Source organism: Pseudonaja textilis, chromosome 1 (genome assembly GCF_049901715.1).
Source record: "Pseudonaja textilis isolate UNSWEBS1 chromosome 1, rPseTex1.2, whole genome shotgun sequence".
In the NCBI taxonomy this organism is placed as follows: domain Eukaryota; kingdom Metazoa; phylum Chordata; class Lepidosauria; order Squamata; family Elapidae; genus Pseudonaja; species Pseudonaja textilis.
The window spans coordinates 283,655,692-283,674,994 of NC_141990.1; the positions used below are offsets into that span (position 1 = coordinate 283,655,692).

General features: G+C 33.5%; 1 protein-coding gene across 1 annotated transcript in view; it reads left to right on the forward strand.

Moving 5' to 3' along the window:
• TTC6 (tetratricopeptide repeat domain 6) overlaps positions 1-19,303 on the forward strand; it is a 92,144-nt gene that overhangs the window by 61,482 nt on the left and 11,359 nt on the right. Inside the window, exons 16-27 of the mRNA XM_087931574.1 lie at positions 439-575; positions 2,740-2,909; positions 5,660-5,780; positions 6,349-6,499; positions 7,794-7,876; positions 8,959-9,035; positions 9,465-9,625; positions 12,872-13,006; positions 15,846-15,995; positions 17,459-17,599; positions 18,135-18,248; positions 18,565-18,684. Coding sequence (XP_087787700.1) covers positions 439-575; positions 2,740-2,909; positions 5,660-5,780; positions 6,349-6,499; positions 7,794-7,876; positions 8,959-9,035; positions 9,465-9,625; positions 12,872-13,006; positions 15,846-15,995; positions 17,459-17,599; positions 18,135-18,248; positions 18,565-18,684 — 1,560 coding nt within the window. The remainder of the gene's footprint in view (positions 1-438; positions 576-2,739; positions 2,910-5,659; positions 5,781-6,348; positions 6,500-7,793; positions 7,877-8,958; positions 9,036-9,464; positions 9,626-12,871; positions 13,007-15,845; positions 15,996-17,458; positions 17,600-18,134; positions 18,249-18,564; positions 18,685-19,303) is intronic.

Genomic DNA, 19,303 nt, shown 5'->3' on the forward strand with positions numbered 1-19,303 from the left:
TGAACAGTCAAATGAGCAATAGGCCACCATCACCTGTTGAAGACCACAAGGGGTAGTTCAGCACCTGCAGGCTATTGCACAGATGTCTGCTGAGTCTGGAACTTACCCAAACTTGTTATATTCTGAACAAAGTAAATTATTCAAAAGCACTGTAAATGTCAGCATTGCAATATTGCTATAATGCAATTTTATATGTTTATGTTCAGAAGTAAAATGTCACAATACACAAAAGGATTTACTGATAAGAAAACATGAACAGCATCAATGCCTCTGCTATTTCAGGCAGAAAACAAATCACAAACTAAGAAGATGATTCAATAAAAGCAATTAATTTATTACCTTTTTAATTACTGCTGTTTGCATTGTTTAGAATTCTGATGAATATTAAAATAAGAGTAAACTTTATCAAGTGTTTATGTATTTTTAAAATCAATGTAGTGCCTTTACTATGATCCCCAAAGAATTGATGCACGTATGAAACATGGAGTATATTATTTTAACAAATCAAATTGGGCTGTAGCTATGAATGATTTTACAACTGTGATTAAAAATGATCCAAAACATGCAGAAGCAAGGTAAGCACAAATTATGTTTTATTCAAAATATTTGTAGTTTAAACTAATCTGCAGATATCTAATATAATGTCATATTTCATTATTTGTAAGCATCCACAATTAACTCCTCCTCTTCATCTCTGCAAGTTTAAGGACCTGTAAAATAGGTTTAAAGGCATTTTTATTTGACTAGCAGATTGGTGAATGGCTTACAGTATATCTGGTATAAATGATATAAATCAGTGGTGGGTTTCTACCGGTTTTGTCCATCTCTGTAGAACTGGTAGCTCTGAGGAGCAGCAGACATGGGAACTGGTTCTATGTCTGCTGGTGTTTTTGCCCACCTGCCCGCTCGGACTCTTACCTGACCTTTGTTTCCTGCTTTTTCAACTTCAGCTGCCATGCGAGGCACAGCTGCAGTTTAAAAAGCAGGAAAAAAATGCTTTTTGAAAGGCTGCTTCTCTGCATGCAGCGTGCTGATGACGATTTACAGGCACGCCAGCGCAGCATGCAGGGAAACACATCGTAAATCACCGAACCTCGTAAATCATCGCATAAATCACAGAACCGGGAGTTAACCCTGTCAGATCCCACCCCTGATATAAAACAAAGATTAAATTGATCTTGTGGCAGCTATTTTTAAAACTATAAACATGCATAAAAAGCTCAAAACATATTAGGATTGTGGATTTCATTGAAGATATTGGATTACTAATAGTCCCTGCCTAAACTTGCACCCTCTGTTAATGAATAATAAATAAGTAAATGAGATGAGATTGTTCAGAGAAAGCTTCTCAATCGTGTAAGATTCTATTTCAATCCTCTGAATTTTTCATCTATTTTTATTCCCCCCAAAATTAATTTTGTCCTGTACTACTTTATTCAATGGAGTAGGAGCTGTCTTTATCCACAAAATGAACCCTTAAGAAGATCTATGGAATATTCCTCCTGGTCATTAAAAGAAGCCATTGGGAATACTCCTAATTGAGGGAAAAATAAACTAACTACTTTATAAGTCTTTTATGGGATTTAAGGAAAATGAAGCTTTTCTTACCAAGATAGAAGCCTGAAAACAGTTGAATCTTAATTTAGTGACCCCTAAACATGGCACCACTAAGTAATTTGCTAAGGAAATTTACCATTGCTACTAATTTCTGTGAAACAGAAACAATGCATTTGCTGAAATATTTGAAATAAGTTAACAATTCCCAAATGAGAATATGGAATAAGGAGAGTTCTAGCTTATTAAGAGAAATACAACCAACTGTAAACGGCAGATCAACATTGAATGGTAAAAATCTTCCTATGTTTTTGGATGAAGTATGGATGAAATAGGGAGGATTTTGTAGAGCATTTGAGTGTGGGAATGACATGATGCAAATCCTAGAATGTCTTGAATGAAAGCTTGAGCTGATAATTACTTATTGTTTAGTTAAACTTATATGATGACTTGGAAATATAAAATATCAGTATAAACTATATCAGCAATCATTGCACACACAAGTATATTTGTTTTCATGGAAGTGTTTCTTTTATATCTTAATTATATAAGAAGCATTTAGGGAAAAATCCTCCTCCTAACTCTTTAGGTCATATTTTATCTTCTAAGGTAAGAACTTCCCCCACCTTTCTATCCTTCTGCAAGAGCCTGAAGATCTGGATGTGCCAGGTGGCCTGGGGACCAGATGGGGAAATTCCACACTGGCTGCTGGATTGATGGCAAACTTCACCTATCCCCTTCCTCTCTGCTCTCCACCCATCCATCTTTTTGTTATAATATTGAGCTATTCTCATGTTCTTTTTCATTGTTTATTTTATTGTTCTATTATTTTACTCCTGTTCTATTTACACTTTTTTCATTTCTTCCTTTTTATTGTTGGAAGCCGCTCTAGAGCAACCCCACGGCGAGATAGGTGGCAAATGAATTTAACAAGTACATATAACAAATACTAAAAAATTATGTCTAGTTAAAATATAAATAAATATAGATATATGAATTTATATGTATATATTTATAAACCCAAATATAAATGTATAAAAATATAATTTATACTTATATTTAAAATTTTAATTCTTACAGAAATAAATAGTTGTTTTGTTGGATCAGATACTTGTTAAAATCCTGCTGACTTTTTAAAGTTTTAAGTATAATGTCTTGGAAATAATGATGCAACTTTCTTTCCAGAACCTACAGAGGAAGAATTTACATTAAGCTAGAGCAATATCAAAATGCAGCTGCAGATTTAGCTGCTGCAATTCATTTGAATCCCCGTAACTGGATAGCATTCTATTACAGAGGTTGCATTTTGAGGAAGATTGATCCAAAACAGTCTCTACAGGACTTAAGTGTTTCTGGTATTACTACTTTAATTTTCATTAAAATATGAATTGCATTTATGAAAAAATTATTTGTTTCAATGAATTTGTTTTCTATAATTGTGAGAAGAATATTGTATGCATTTTGAAAAGTATATTTTTGCTTTTATAAGTAATTTTGAACTGAAGTTACAGAACTCCTAATTATCTATATCTTGTCTATCTAATTATTTGTAATAGTTGCCGGTTTCTTCACAAGATTCTGTATATTATTTATTTAAATGAAAATAATACTAATGTATCATTTTCTATGCCGTTTGTCTGAAATATACACTGAATTGGTATACACTTTTCATATAAGAGTCAGTTAATATGATATTTTAACAGTTGATATGAGGGCCAATTTGGTGAGTTCTAGTCCAGCCTAAGGCACAAAGCCAGCTGCGTGATTTGGGACAGTCTCTCTCTCTCTCTCTCTCTCTCTCTCTCTCTCTCTCTCTCTCTCTCTCTCTGGAAACCACTTCAGCAATCTTGCTAAGAAAACCACAAGGACTTTTCCAGACAATGGCCAGGAGTCAACCCTTACTTGCAGCCACACACGTAAAAGTTGATAATGCTATTTTCCCAAACATAACTATTTTACATGAACATATCCAAGAAAAATTGGTTTATACAAGGTCAAAAACTGGTTTGCTGCTATAGCGGTGATAATTCAGGTATTTCAGGATATTTCATTTTGTACAAATCTGTGAAGGTTTCTGTTACCTTTCTAATAGTCACACAAGCATGCACAGAGATGTAAGGACACTTTTAGATATTACTAGATTCTGCTTCAAATATTGGTGAGCTATTTTATAATTGGGACTTCAATCAGTATTAATATGGTTTAACTTTCTTGTATATAGAAAAATATTATTTACCACTTTCCTATCAAATCATTAATTTTTCTGAAACTCAACTTAAATTCAAGATTATAAAAATCTTGAAACTTCTACCAGATGAATGAAGAGCAAATTAACTTTTAAAATCTATTTTATTTTATTCAAAAGGAAGTTAAAATACAAAATAAAAAAATAAAAAACATAAATATAAAACAATGAAGATTTTTTTAAAAAGTGTATTGAAAAGAAAAAAACTCCAACATATATACACATTATCCCCCCACCTGAATACTGATTAATACATTACTAAAATATTGGTTCCCACCCCTTGCGAAAGAGCCCCTCCAATTTCTAAACTAATAAATCTATTTGCAAATTATTGACTTGTCATCTATATACTATATTAATGAGAAAATAGTTAACAGGAAGAACAATAATAATAATAAAAGACAAAGTTAAAATTTCAAAATCCCCTGTTAACCAATTGTTATTGTAATCAACTTGTAGAAAATTTGCTGTTGCATCTTATCTATCCTAAATCATCCCCCAAATTAAGACTGGATCAAATATTGTTTATTCCTTAATGGGATATGTTGTCAAATTTTGTCTTAATTAAATATAATAAATTCAGTCTTCACAGTAGGTCGATCTTCCAAACAAAGTCTAGATAGTGTGATTTCCAGTTAAGTGTAATAAGTCCTTTCTCGAATCTCCCTCAGTTCTAGGAAAAAACAATTTGTCATTTCTCCCTTCAGCCAAATTACTAGTATTGTGAAAGAATCCCAGGAGATGTAAGTGATTGGCTGAGTTAGTTCTCCATCGGTAGGGTCCATATTTCTTTGGTCTGAAACTCTCACATCAGAGTCCTTTTGTGTAGCATATCTAAAACTACATGCCTTTGTATATTTTCCATGGCCATTATCACTTCATCAAACTATTTAGAAAACTTTCAACTAAAAGTTGCATGTTACCAGAAAGTCTTTTCTCAAATTTCAGTAACTATTGCTTATCTATAATACGATACATTGTTGCTCTGTACAACTTGATCAGGGAATACTGAAGCAGAAGGAAATAGGAAATGTATTTTCTAGATATTTCAATCTAAGATCAAAAGAAAAATTTAAAAATCCTGCAGATGTTTTACAAATACAAAAAATGCAAAAACCCTGTGGTGAAAGTCCAATATTCAAATGAAAGCACTTCACTATCCAAAAACACACCATGTTTCCTTACAGGAAACGTGAAAGTTATTCAAAACAACAACATAAATCAAAGGGGAAGAAAGAATAGCTAGAATCTAGTAGGGGTTGAACTAAATCAGCATTCAACCAGCTGGTCAACTTTTAAAGGCAAAAAGCAAAGTAAAATAATACATTCACAATACATCCAGGTGGGTCCACCACCATCCAAAAGTCATTTTGGGTCATTCTTAAGTGCTTCCAAATCCAGGGAGCAGCACTGCTGGAGGACCAGTTTTGGCAGCAAAAATAGCAGATCATCAGCAAGGGAGAAAAAAGGCTCTTACCATACAACAGCCATCTTGGGGAGATGAAGAGCATATTAACTTGAAGAATATTATTAAAACATACAAATGAAACTTCAGTTTACCAGACCTTAATGCAGTAGATTTTTCATTCAACAGACTAAATTCTACTATGCTTTACTTCCTTTACATTACATCATTATGATGCAATTGGCAGTATTTGTGTTATTTGTGTGATGTAATGCAAGTAACATTTGTGTAGTGATGTCACATATATGATGTAACATTGTCTTGATAATGCTTTTTTCAATTGATCCCAGAAAAGAATTGCCTCCTTCAGATTAATTTATTAAAATGTGATTTATTAAAGTTGGATTTAAAGGCACATTTAACAGGTGAAAATTTAGGGTATTCTTCTCTTCCAGTCCTTCTCAATCATAAATTTGACAATATTGGTGCTTTCCTTCATCGTGGGATCTTGTACGCAGAATTGAAACAGTGGCACCTGGCTATCTGTGATTTTGAAAATGCAATTGCTTTGGACAGGTATTTTTTTACTGGCTTGCTCTCTCTTTTTAATTACTTACACTTTAATGTAGCATTTAATCATACAAACCAGTTGCAAAAACAACACATGCCACAATAATTTAAGACACTGAATAACTTTAACAGCCATTAGAAATTATTTTTTTTTCAAATTTAGAAGTGTCCAATGGGGTAGCACCCTCTAATATAATATCACTTATAAATCTTGAAATTACAGGAATGTTATTATGATAACCTCATAAAATGAATCTAGTATTCTTTTCTATTTTATCAGGTACATGACTAACCCCAAAGCACTCTTAAAACAACAGGAAATTCTGCCATTTTCTACTGCAATTGGTGTTATCCATTCTCCAGTAAAACTCCTTTGACTATAAACTTATTTTTCTACAATAGCAGACATGTTTTTCTTGTTCTTTGGGAATAAGGGTGAAAATGAAAGGCGGCAGCATTGGTTCTGTGACAAACACTTTTTTAAAAACTTACACATCTGTGCTTGAAGACAGTAAATTCTATAAAATGACTTGCTGCAGAATGAAATATTTATACAATTTTGTCTTTGTATTAGGAGTTTTACAACACCTTATATAAACATTGGATTGATTATGATGTTGCATTCAGATCAGTATTTTGATGCTATTTTACGGTTCACTGAAGCCATTCGGGTTGATCCATTAGATGTTATACCTTACTTGTGCAGGGCACAAGCTTACCAAAAGGTATCTATTTTACATAGTTACGAATTATAAATATTTATTCCCAAATAGCCGTATGTCTGCTTGTTTACCATGGAATAGCGAGAGATATTTGAATCAGGGTTTTTGTCTTTCTGAATTGTTTGTGAACACGTCTAGTTTTAAAATTATATAACTGAAATGGGACAGGCCTTCAGGTTTCTCATCAAAAGATAGGCAGATGCATTCAATTTCTATTACAGAATCCAAATATTCTTCAACAATCATATTCCATGATTGTTTCTCTTTAACTATTTCTCCTGGTTTGCCGATGCTTTCTCTGCCTGGACTTGTCTAATTGCAAACCTGGGGACCAGAATCCTAATTATTTTCTTGCTTCTCGTAGCAAACCCCAATGTTTGCACTTGTTTCCTCATTTACCCAACTTTATTGCTACATCCTGTTTGCACTGAACTTATAATTTGACTAAAGATTTCCAACATCATTGATAAAAAAGATTGATATGAACATATTATGTTCAAACAAAAATAGAATTAAGAAGGAATAGTAATTGGAGAAGTCGATTTCCTAGAGAGAGAGAGGAAGGGCATTTTTATTATTAGGCAGTGATGCTGATGATGTGTCTGCAAGTAATCCAAACCAATATTTTCTCCTTCCCTTACTGAGGAACTTGTTCTGCAAAGTGGGCCCTTCTCCAAACTAGATCCTCTACCTTTTCTTTTCTCCTCTGTGCATCGTTATTCAAATATTGTGTCACCTTCACAGTAATCCAGGTTTTGTCATAATATTCTGTTTTACTAATCTCTTCTGTTGAAAATACATTGTGGTGGATTACATACTGTAACATGTACTGCAATATCAGATCAATGGTATAATCAACTACATACTAAGGGAGAATGGGAAACTGAACAGTCACAGTTTTAGGGAAGAGGGATTTTAAAATTTCATCTAGTCTGAAGAAAGCCAGTTTAGTGTAGTTATGAAGATATCAGATTAGAAAAAGGGAGGTTGTGAAATCTAGTCCTGCTTTAGGCATGAAACCAGTTGAGTTATCTTGGGCCAGCCATTCTCTCTCAGCCCTACGAAGGAGGCAATGGCTAATGACTTTCACAACATTGCCAAAAAATCTTCAGGGACTAGTTTAGGCAATTGCCAGGAGTCAAGACTGTATGGAAAGCACTAAACAAAAGGAGGGTGTGTGTGATCTAGTTTGAAGGAAAAAATATTTGTTTTTAAACAGAATGTACTTAATGTCCTACTTAATGTCTCAGCATCCATGACTGAGAAATAAAAATGTCTTTTTTTAAAAAAAAAACAGGTTCATGATTTAAAGAATTCAGTTAAAGACATAAATAGAGCCATTCACCTCCATCCCAACTTACCCCATTTATTCTTAATAAGGTAAGCATTTCTCAAGCATCTTGCTTAATTTTGTTGTCTTACTTTTAATTGTAGTTAATTGTAGTCCATATAATTGTAGTAATGTGTATCATTAAGTCTTAAGTTCAAGATTTCTTTTTATTTGCAGTATAAGAACACATTTTCAGTGTATAATAGCAAGGGCAAAAGATGGAAAACCAGGTTGCCCCTCACATCTTTCTCATCTTTATGTAGTTTCCTGATTGCAGAGATGAGAGGGTCAATGAACAGACTGTAGGTCTTCAAAAAGATTATCTCCTTAGAAAAGTGCTCAATAATTATGTTTCATAGAAATATTAATAATGAATCATGAATGCTATTTAAATAAACTGTTTTTAGATGAGAAGTTTTGGAGTGGATAGGAGATGAAAGCAGTACCTGTTTTGCAGTTCTTTAAAGCAGCCATAACATTTGTTGGGATTATGTAACTGCTGTTTGGAGCTAGTAATGTTCTTTAAAGAATTGTAGAGAAGAGCTGCATTTATATTTCACGAAGCATCTTTTTGAAATGGAGTCTAGAATTCAAATTAAATTTGATCATTAAAATCAATAGAATTAATTATGTACTAATTAAATTGATATGCCACTTCTGAAAAAATAAAAAAAACATATCTTAAGTAAATGAACTATTTTTGATGTGTCATTAAATGTCTGACTCAGGAAAAAGATGAATGTTTTTTTGGGGGGGTTGTAATTTTTGTATATTTAATAGAGCATTTCTTACCATAAAGGTGATTTAAATGAATTTTGGAAATACTAAAAATGGTTTCTTATTTCTACAGAGAAGTTCCACAGGGAGAAAGGGATGCAGCTAGCCTTCATATGCCTCTATAACTGTCCATGATCATAGGGTTAGCATAGAATCCTTCCTCCTTTTGTGTTAGGACTTGAAAAAAATGTAGTGAGCTCCTGAGATTTAGTTATTTAAAATTGCAGGCTTTCCACTGAAACTAATAGTGGATTAAATAGAATGCTTGATTTGGATTGTCTCTTATTAATATATATATATATATTTAATACGTTCACAAATATACTGAGGAATTTGTTGAAATATTTTATTACAGGGGACAGTATTTACTACAAATGAAGCATTTTCAACTTGCAAGTTTCTGTATACACCAAGTGGCAGAAATGGACAAAGGTATAGCTCTTTCAAAGTACTGTGCAATTTTAGTTAGATTCAGCATGGTTTTTTCCCCTTGCTTTCATTTTTGTATAGTACAGGAATCTCCAGACTGGTACCTTTAGGATTTGTGGACTTCAACTCCTCAGCCAGCCATGGCATAGTAGATCCACTTAACTAATTATAATTTTTTGAGATATCATGGGAGCTCTATAAACAACACATACTTCAAGTACTATGGCTCTCTGGATCTATTACAGTTTAACAATAGTATGTAAAATACAAGATAGATTTAGTGTTATAATTGATATGCCATACTTTTTTTGTTTGGATACTTTCTCAATGAAGGCGAACACTCTCTCTTTCCATTGTCTGTATACCAAAGTCTGTAGTAATAATAACTTGGTCTATTACCATTACATTTATTATTATTTAAATCTCCTACAGGATCTCTTGGATGTTCACTTGTTCAAGAAGCACTTGTGCAGTCATTTTGTCAAAACTATAATAAGGCTATTGAGTGTGCAATTGCAGCCACAAGAAGCCAACCTGAGCCTGCTATATATTGTCTACTTGGAAAAATCCAGATGAAAGCCAAAAAATTTAAGGTTAAGAAAATAGTCATGTTCATGAGTTTTTGTTAAATCTTTTAAAAAGGCAAACCCCTAAAGAATGAGTGTTGTAGAAAATGGATGAATGAGTGTTTGTTAAAATGGAATTTGATTAATATTTGCTTCCTTCTTTAGCTCTAATTCTCTATTTCCAAATATTTTATTTTTCTGTTTTGATGGCTTACACTGTGTGCTTTATTAATTAAACTTGCATCCCTTTTGTTGAGTAGGTTTTATAAAAAAAACCCTTATGGTTTCATTTATAATATGTTTAAAATTTGAGCCCATCATCTCTATAGGAACATCAATAATTACCTGAATGTGTGTACAAACTCTATCCAGCAAAAGAAAAAAAATCTCCCTTTAAATCTCCTTCTGCTCGTTTCCTATTCCTCTTTTTTTCTGCTGCATCCATGATGGTTTCGCTTTTGGCTATGTCAGAAGTCACAGGAAAGGGGAAAGAAACCTTTTTCTTCCTCGCCTGGTACATACATTTATTTATTTCTTCAGCTTGCATGGCTCTAAGTACATATGGGAAATGTAAAAATAAATGAAAAACAATCATACAAACCCACAACACATATTGAAATAGCAGAACAGATTGAAGACAGCTGAAGACAGCAACCAGAATACTACCCTACTTCCTGTATAGATGGGCTCATTTAAGCACTTTAGTCCAATGCCCACACATCGGGCTTTAGAACCTTACCAAAGGCCAATAGATCAAGACTATAATAATCATTTGAGGCCAAACTCTTCCACTGGGCAGGTGTCACAACCACAAGCATATTTTCTGAGTCCCACCAAATGGCATAGCTTAACTTGAGCTTGGACTTAGAACATGCCAACTCCAGTATTCAGTTTGGTCAAAATTCAGTCCATACTTTCTTTGAACTGTGCAAATCAGGCAATCAAAAATGTTCTGCACCAACAAGTATTCCTATAGTCTAAAACGTAATTAGGGTTTGGATTTTATCCAAAATTATGTTTTGGTTTTCTTGGGTACGATTTGGTATTTCTTTCTACTTCTATTTCTACCCTTTCCCTAACAGATCATCTTTATAAATTCTGATATATGACTTTGTACGTTTGGAAAGTTCCATTTCACTGAACATTTTTTCAACTATAAAATGTTTGTGCTACCCTTGTGTTCTAAAGATAGCTCACTAAGTTCTATGGGAATTGGAACATTCTGATTTTGGGAAAATTAATTCAAAACCCCTTTGCCACAGCTTTTCCTATAACTGAGCATGAGGGAGGATAAAATATTCATACAATAAGGCAACTTATATCTACCAGAATGTTCAATCTATTTATGAGCATTCTGTGATAATCGCTTTCTAGTTTTACAAAAAGGTCTCTGAAGTAAAATTAAAATTTCATATACTACTTGAGTTATAGACAGTCCTCAATTTATGGCCATAATTAGACCCAAATTTCCAGTGTAAGTTGTAAGTTATTGTTGTAAGTTGAGGCATTCCCCTGAATGGATCTGATTTTTATGACATTTTTTGTGTTGCTCATTAGGAAATTCATGACCATCAAGTGAATGCCTAAATATGAATTCCTTCTTCTGTATGAGCAATGGCCAGAAATGTTTATGGACCATAAAGCACTTGTTCTGACCCTGTTGTAATTTCAAATGGTTGTTAACTGACCTGAGGATTATCTGTTTCAAACAATATTGTTTGTTAACATTTTGTACAATATATGTGTCCCATTGCTCTTCAGTGGTGAACATGTTACATGGTATACCTTCTGCACTGGGACCTGAAATGATGCAATAAGCAAAGAGGCAGCAAAGAGGAAACTTAACAGGCCATTGGCAAGAAGCTAACTTTGTGCTTCTGTTATTCATAATAGATTTTTTTATAACCATTATTTACACTGAAAGAGACCAGCGTAATTTGGAAGACAGAGGGTTATTAAATCTGATATGATAGACCGTAAGCCAACTGTAGGGGTACAAGCAATCCTCAATTTACAACAATTTGTTTAGTGATCGTTCAAAGATAAGACAACCCTGAAAAAGTGACTTATGACCATTTTTCATACTTACAACCATTGCAGCATCCCCATGGTCACATGATCAAAATTCAGATGTTTGGCAACTGATTCATCTTTATGATGCTTGTAGTATCCTGGAATCATGTGATCACCTTTTGCAACCTTCTGACAAGCAAAGTCAATGGTGAAGCCAGATTCACTTATAATCTGTGTTACTAATTTAACAGTTGCAGTGATTCACTTAACAAATGTAGCAAGAAGTATAAAATGGGGCAAAACTCACATAATAAATGTCTTGAATAGCAACAGAAATGTTGGGCTCAATTTTGGTCGTTGAGGACTGACTGTACAAAGTTGACCCAATACATATCCTAAGAATTTGGTTAAAAGCAAGGGTCCCCAACTCTTCAATTCATCAACCCCTCCATGAAGTTTCAGACAATCTATAGCTTCCCAAACATTTATTATATGAAAATGATTTAATAAATACTACTTTAACTAATAATACTACAAACAATAACAACTATAATGACTTCTTAAACTATGTAATATTTAAAGTATAAAAATATAAGATTTAACATACCTTTATTACTGAAACTGTTCACATTAATGGAAAGGATGCATGACATGAGCATCAACAAAGGCACTGATACTTGATTGGAGAATGTAGAGGTTGGGGAATATGCTCAATATGGGAGATAAACAGGAATACCATATGTACATGTATTCTACCCAGGAGAAGGGAGATGAGAGAGACAAGGAGGAGAGTGGAAGGCACATGGGTAAATGAGGCCAGCTGATAAAAATCATTCAAGGCAACTCTTGCTGGTGGCTGACCATCCAACCCTGAGTTACTCACTGCGAGCCCTGTCACTTTCAGGACTAGGGACTTACATGGAGTTCTACGGAGACCTGACCTTCAATCATTTATTGACCACCTATAAATCCTAGATATTTACTGACCTCCTTTGATACCCAACCATCTATCAACACCATGGATATTTAGTCTCAACCACACTTTGGGATTCATATTAACCCCTTTGTGGAACTCTGTTAACGATGTTGGCTTTTGTTTGCAATCTCTCTTTGTCATATGCTGCTTTTTCCTGTCTTACATCTTAGCAGAAAAAATTCAGTTGGGAAGAATAATGGAATAGCGGAATAGCGGAATAGCTCTGGACAATGCCATTTGGCTGATGATGCTATCAGTTAACAATATGCTACCTTTTTTTACAGGATGCTCTTTCCAGTTTTAATGAGGCTTTGTTGCTGCTAGGTGGCATTGAAAGGTATATTCCTAATACCTTTGAGGCTGCAGAATTATATTTTTTAATGGGCGAGTGCTACATGGAGCAAGTTTTTCTATTAGAGGTATGCATTTTGACTTTAAACTGGCTCAAAAATAAAAATTAGAACATTCCAAGAATTGCATGGACATCCAATTCATCCCTTTCCCATATTCACAAATTAGCAATTATGATTATTAACAGCCTGATATATTAAGGTTGTCTAAAGAGCTGTTTTTTCCAACCTGATATTCCCACCATTTGCTCTAATATCTAATGAATCAAGGAAGGAGTGTTTTAAAGGGTGTTTTTCAGATTTGGAAAAACTTACTTAACCCAACTTTTGTCAAATTGCTTCAGTTGGCAGATTTCCTTCTCTTGAAGCCAGCTTTTGATCTGGCAAGTTAAAGTTAGTGTTGTCCCTAAATAGAATTTAATTGATATACTACTATTAATTTTCTACATGGTTGCTATGATTACTTCCTATTAAATATTATACAATATATCATTGATATATAGTTCACCTTTTTTCAGAAGATCTTCTTCACTGTTATTTGCTACTTTAAGCATTGTGTCTGGAAAGGTCATTGTTGTTGTTGTTGTTATTATTATTATTGGATCACAGTTTGGCATTGTTCCTTCCTCTCAATTCTCCTTTTAAAGATTATCTGCTTGATTGTGTGTGTGACACAATGATTATATATTCCTTTTATTTGTTTCTTATATGAATATTCAAATTTTATAGAAAAAAACTGTTAGGTGATTATCTATTTGTTAGAAGAACGTTCTAGTTTGATCCAGAATCAGTGACACAACTCTCAGATAATTTGCGGGCAAGCTCCTTAAAAAGAAAGATATTTTATCTGAGAGCATAGAGCTACTTGAGGTAGCTAGAATTTGGGGTGCAGAGACTGGTAATATTTACATGAAAGGTGGTCCTTTGTGAGGTGTCATAAGACAGCGCAGTAATAAAATTATTCCTGAATTAAAATTTATTCCAACATATTCATGGGAGAATATCTACAATCTTAATTTTAAAAGTTGCTTTATTATAATGTATCAATTATCAATTATCAGTCTTTGTAATAGCTCTATATCAATGGAGAGGCAAGACCAGAAAAATCTGATTCTATAATGTCTAGATTCAATTCATTATTTATGAACTATGTAAATCCCAATTTGGTAAAAAGAGAAAACCATGTAATCTTAGTAGTTCAGTAACTATTCCTTTCTTTCTAATTACGACAAATCCAAAGTATTGGTGTTCTCTAGAGCCCGGAAATTGTATAACTGGGCTATCAATGGTAATGCAGTTAAGCAGGTTTTCCATTTTAAGTATTTAAGTATTCAATTTCAGAACACCGGTGCTTGGACTAGACATCGAATCCAGGTGCTGAACTCGGCCTCCTGTAGTCATCAGCAGATTTTAAGATTTTTTTATACCCAAGGAGGCCTGTTTATTCCTTCTGCTCTGCGTATTTACAAAGCCAAAACTTTGACTCAAGCTCTTTACAGAATTCCCATATAGATACAGGACTTTAAGGATTGTATTGAAAGAGCCAAGGCTGTCTTTTTAAGAAAACTTCTGGATCTTCCTCCTTGTGTTGGTTTTGCTCCAATGTACCTGGAACTGGGCACTTGATCAGTCGAATGTATGGCGTGGATTAACACCTTTAAATGGTGGTTTCGGGTGCTCTTTCTGGCAGTTCCTGATAGCTACTGACGTTTGCTGACTCTCATATTTCTCTTTGGTAGAGGGAACTGATGAAGAAATTACACCTGCTAGGTTTTATGGGGGATGCCCTGGGAGATTATGGCCTTAAGGATGCCCAATTTAGGGAAGTCCAACAGCTTGTGGACATTGACTTGCAATATCTACGATCCAGAGCTAACAAAACTTGCTCCCCTCTGATCTTCAGCCAATTTAATAATTACGGACTGAGGATGGCCTCCTATTTTTACACTCTAACGATTCCCAAGTATAGAAGAGCTTTCTCCCTAGCTCGCTTTAATCTTCTGCCCTCAGCACTACTGGATGGGCGATATAAGAGGTTCCCGATTAACGAGTGGCTATGCCCCTGTGACAGAGCTGAGGTTGAAATTGTGGTGCGTGTCCTTTTATATTGCCCTATGTATAATGCAGGCAGATCTAAGTTACTGTCTCTCCTTGAAACAGACCCTGATTAATTTTCCCATGTTCTTCTTTTGTTGTACTTGTGTTTTGGTCTTTGACCGCAAATAAAGTATTATTATTATTATTATTATTATTATTATTATTATTATTATTATTATTATTATTATTATTATTATTATTATTATTTTCTTTATCTATTTATCTTTAATTTGACTTTGATATACAGATATATGTATTTTGCAAAAAACCAATGTCACTTATTTAAGTGTTTTTCTTTTATATATATGCACACAACGCACTTATATTATTTAGATATCTCTGTGTAGTCCTCAGTTAATAACTGCCTGTTTAATGACTGTTTGAACTTACAACAGGGTTGGAAAAGTAGCTTTATGACCAGTTCTTGAGCTTACAACCATAACAGCATGGTCACATAACCATTTAGTTGCACAACTTGCATACATTTATGATGGTCATTAAGTGAGGACTATGTATATTCTCAGCTCAGTATATATTACTCAAACAGTAATATACACTATTATAGTAATATATTTACATTATATTGTTATTTTTATATAACATCACAGTTTTAAAGTTTTAAAGTATTTGTAAGTTTTCTCTGAAGATTAATTTTAAAAAAATTGGGATTGGAACTAAAATACCAATTTGTTTTCTACAACTGAAATAAAAGTGAAATATGAAAAATACAGGAAATTTTCTCTTAAGTTTTGGTGTTTTATTTATTTTATAGAAGCATGATTCAGTTAAACCTAATGTTGAATCATTTTAGGCCTGCGATGCTTTTAGTTCTGCTGTCAGACTATATCCACGATATGCAGATGCATTTTACCAGCGAGGGCTTTGCAGAATGCAGCTCCAACAAGCTAAATGCATCTTAGATTTTAACAAAACTCTTGCCATTATACCAAAGCATTTTCAGGTAAGAGATATTATTTTGTATTTCTGAAGATTTAATAAATAATCCTTAGTAATAAGGTTTTTAAAATAAAGGCTTAAGAATACATCTGAAACAATCTTGCTTTTTATTAGTTGACTAATAAAAATTAAATGTTGGAACATTTAATTTTTTTGGAAATCCAGCTCAAGTGTTGAAAGTAAGATGGTCTTGACAAGATAGATAGGTTATGTTATGAAAAACATCAAGGACAAGTAGAAAACATGCAGAAGAGGCTTAGATAGACAATTCCTTAATTCACGAAGTTATAAGAAGGGAGGAGAGCACAATCAAATTTGCAATATTTTTTTTATTGTAGCCACTAAAAAAAAAGGAGTCATGTCATTCCTGTGGAATTGATTCTTGGCCTGGTTTATCAGATGGGGCAGGCATCAATTAATTTGGCTAATCTCTTTTTGTATACATAGCTAAACTTCCAATGCTAAATACATTTGTTTAAATGCAGTCAGGGTGTCCATAATGGGAGGCAAAAAAAGTCAAGATATCCACAAAGGGGATTCCAAACAGGCAAAGTGACGCATACAGATCCATGATGCAAACTCTCTTCCTTATATATGCACCTGAAATTCAAGACCCCAAATCAGCAAACATTAGTACACAAAAGTTTACTTAGGATACACAATAGAATAACCGTTATAATTACAGATAGGATGTGCAAAATAAGGCACACCAGGGAAGGTTATCCAAAAATTAAGAACAGGCTATTGCTGCCCTCTATAAGTTGCAGAGAAAGAAGCAAATTAGAAATAAGCACATATAACCAAGGACACTTGCCTAAAATTCATTGTTGTCTGTTCCCAACTAGGTATGCAAGTGACATGATATACCATTTGTAACTATCATGATAATTTGCTTGCTGGCTTGCTTGAAAAATTGGCATTTACATGTAAATTGGGATCAGTGGCACATACTGTATATTCTTAAGGATTAAAACAATTCATGGAAAATATGCTTGGAATGTACCTTGTTAACTATCATTGATAATTTTTTAACCAATATGCATATTTATACTAGCAGAAGTACAAAGACTTGATATATGGAGAATCAGAAGACTGTTCTGAGATTTTTAGGGCTCAGGGCAAAGACACATTTTTCAGAACAAGAGAGAAGTGCCTGTCATGTATTTATTATGGATTAAGAGATAGCATACAAATGATAATTGTATGTAAGCTTTGACATTTTTGTATTCTATATTTTTTTGTATTTTGTATTCCAGCTAGCAATCTTATTGGAAGTAATACATAATTTAAGGGGAGAGAGAAAGTCTTCAGTGTGGAGAGAGAGGGAGAGAGAGAAAGAGAGAATGTTTTATTCCTATTTATAAATATTTGAAGCTTCAAACCTATGTAAGACAACATTGAAGTCTTTGGATATTTCCTCCCTTTTGTGTTCTGCAGTGAGTTTGTTGTTGTTTTTTTTCTGTTAAGGCTTACTTAAGCCGTGCTGCTTACTACGGTAGCAAAGGAAGATACTCGAAAGCAATAATGAATTGCACTGAAGCCCTCAAAATTGAGCAACGTAGTGTGAGAGCATATCTTTACAGAGGAGTACTGAAATTTTACAACAGGGTAAATATGCTTACTCTACTGCTGTCTTAATTTGGGATATATAAGTGAAAGCTTCGCAGTTGTCTTATGAGTACAGAAGGATATTTAAACCTTAGAGCTGCTTAGTAGCTGTGTAATGAGATCTTAATCACTTTCACAAGAAAGTGAAATCTTGATTCATAGATCCATATTGATATTAGTTTTAATGAAACATGACTTCTGTATTGTAAAATGGTTGTTGCTAGATGAAAAAACACGCATACACACCAAGAGAAGGGAGAGAAAGGTAGGTGCTGGAAAAAAATCAGGGCTGTGGGTAAGTGGACTGTTTGGATCTGCTGTATATCAGCTGAAGACCAGTGGGGATTCTGAGAAAAGGAAAACAAAGTTCTGAAGAAGAAAAGTGAGGGCAAAGCCCATCATTTTTTTCTTATTCACCCCCATTGTTTCTGTTTTGTGTACTCCCCTCACAAAGACTGTAATATCTACCGTAATATGGTACCTTATTTTGTGTAGATTAAATAATAATGCTATTATTATTATATCATTTTTATAGACTTACAAGAATGCTGTTGAAGATTTAACTAAAGCTATAGAATTGGATAAAATGTGCACTTTGGCATATTATAACAGAGCAATTGCGTTCCAACAATTGAAGGACTATGAACATGTATGGTTTGTTTTGTTTTAAACAGTGATTTGCTATTGTTTTGGTACTGGAAGTCTCCTTCCAAACCTGCTTTCCTGTCTTACCCCGATTTTAGAGTGGATCTAGGGACAGGGTTTGACTCCTATAAACTATGGCTTATTCCAACAATTTTTCCCCCCTTTCCACAAATAGTGTTACTATTACATTGAAAGGAATACAGTTTAGCTCAAGATTCTGGCATTGAAAAAAAGGGAAATAATTTCATAACAAAAATTATTTATGCTTTTTATTTCATTAATTCACAGATAATTTTGTGGATTCTGTTTATTTGTTTTAGAGTTTGATCGATTATAAGACTGTTCTTAGTCTTGAGACAAGCAAGGACATTGTCTTGAAAGTGCTGAAAAATCGTGCTCTAGTTTATATAGAAATGAAACAGTATGAATATGCGCTAAAGGTATTTCCCCCCTAATATTATAGATACGTTTTTTCTACATTTTGTAGATTGGATTTGTTTGAAAAATATTTTGTAATTTCTAGCGGAAAAGTGATAAAATAAACTAAACAATGCTGCCTACAGACATGCTTAAACTGTTCATATACATTTCAAAATGTAGCTAACCATAACAAAGCAATTTCTTAACAAATAAATATGCAATTATATTATCATCAGTGTTTAAAATTAATTTGTCCAAATGTATTAAATGGGTTGGAAGAATATCTTGGGCTTTTAGATATTGCTAAATTTTAGAGCCTGTAGGTGCATGTGTTTGCTAGAGAAGATTGTGGCTATAAAATGTTCAGTTCTCAGGAAATCACATGTGTGATATCCATTTTTATTATGTTTTTGTATATGATTTGTAGTTGATTAGTAGTCTGTAAGGTATATTATTCTATCTCACATATTACATCTTAAGGGTACTCATAATATAAAAGTTAGATAATGAAAAGGGGAAAAAAAGGAAAGCAATCATTACTTGAAGAAATGAACATTTTTTTTCTCACCTGTACAGTGGCTTTTAGAGTATAGTTATTTCTACATAGAAGGCTATCAATTTTATTGTTTTTGCTGCAAC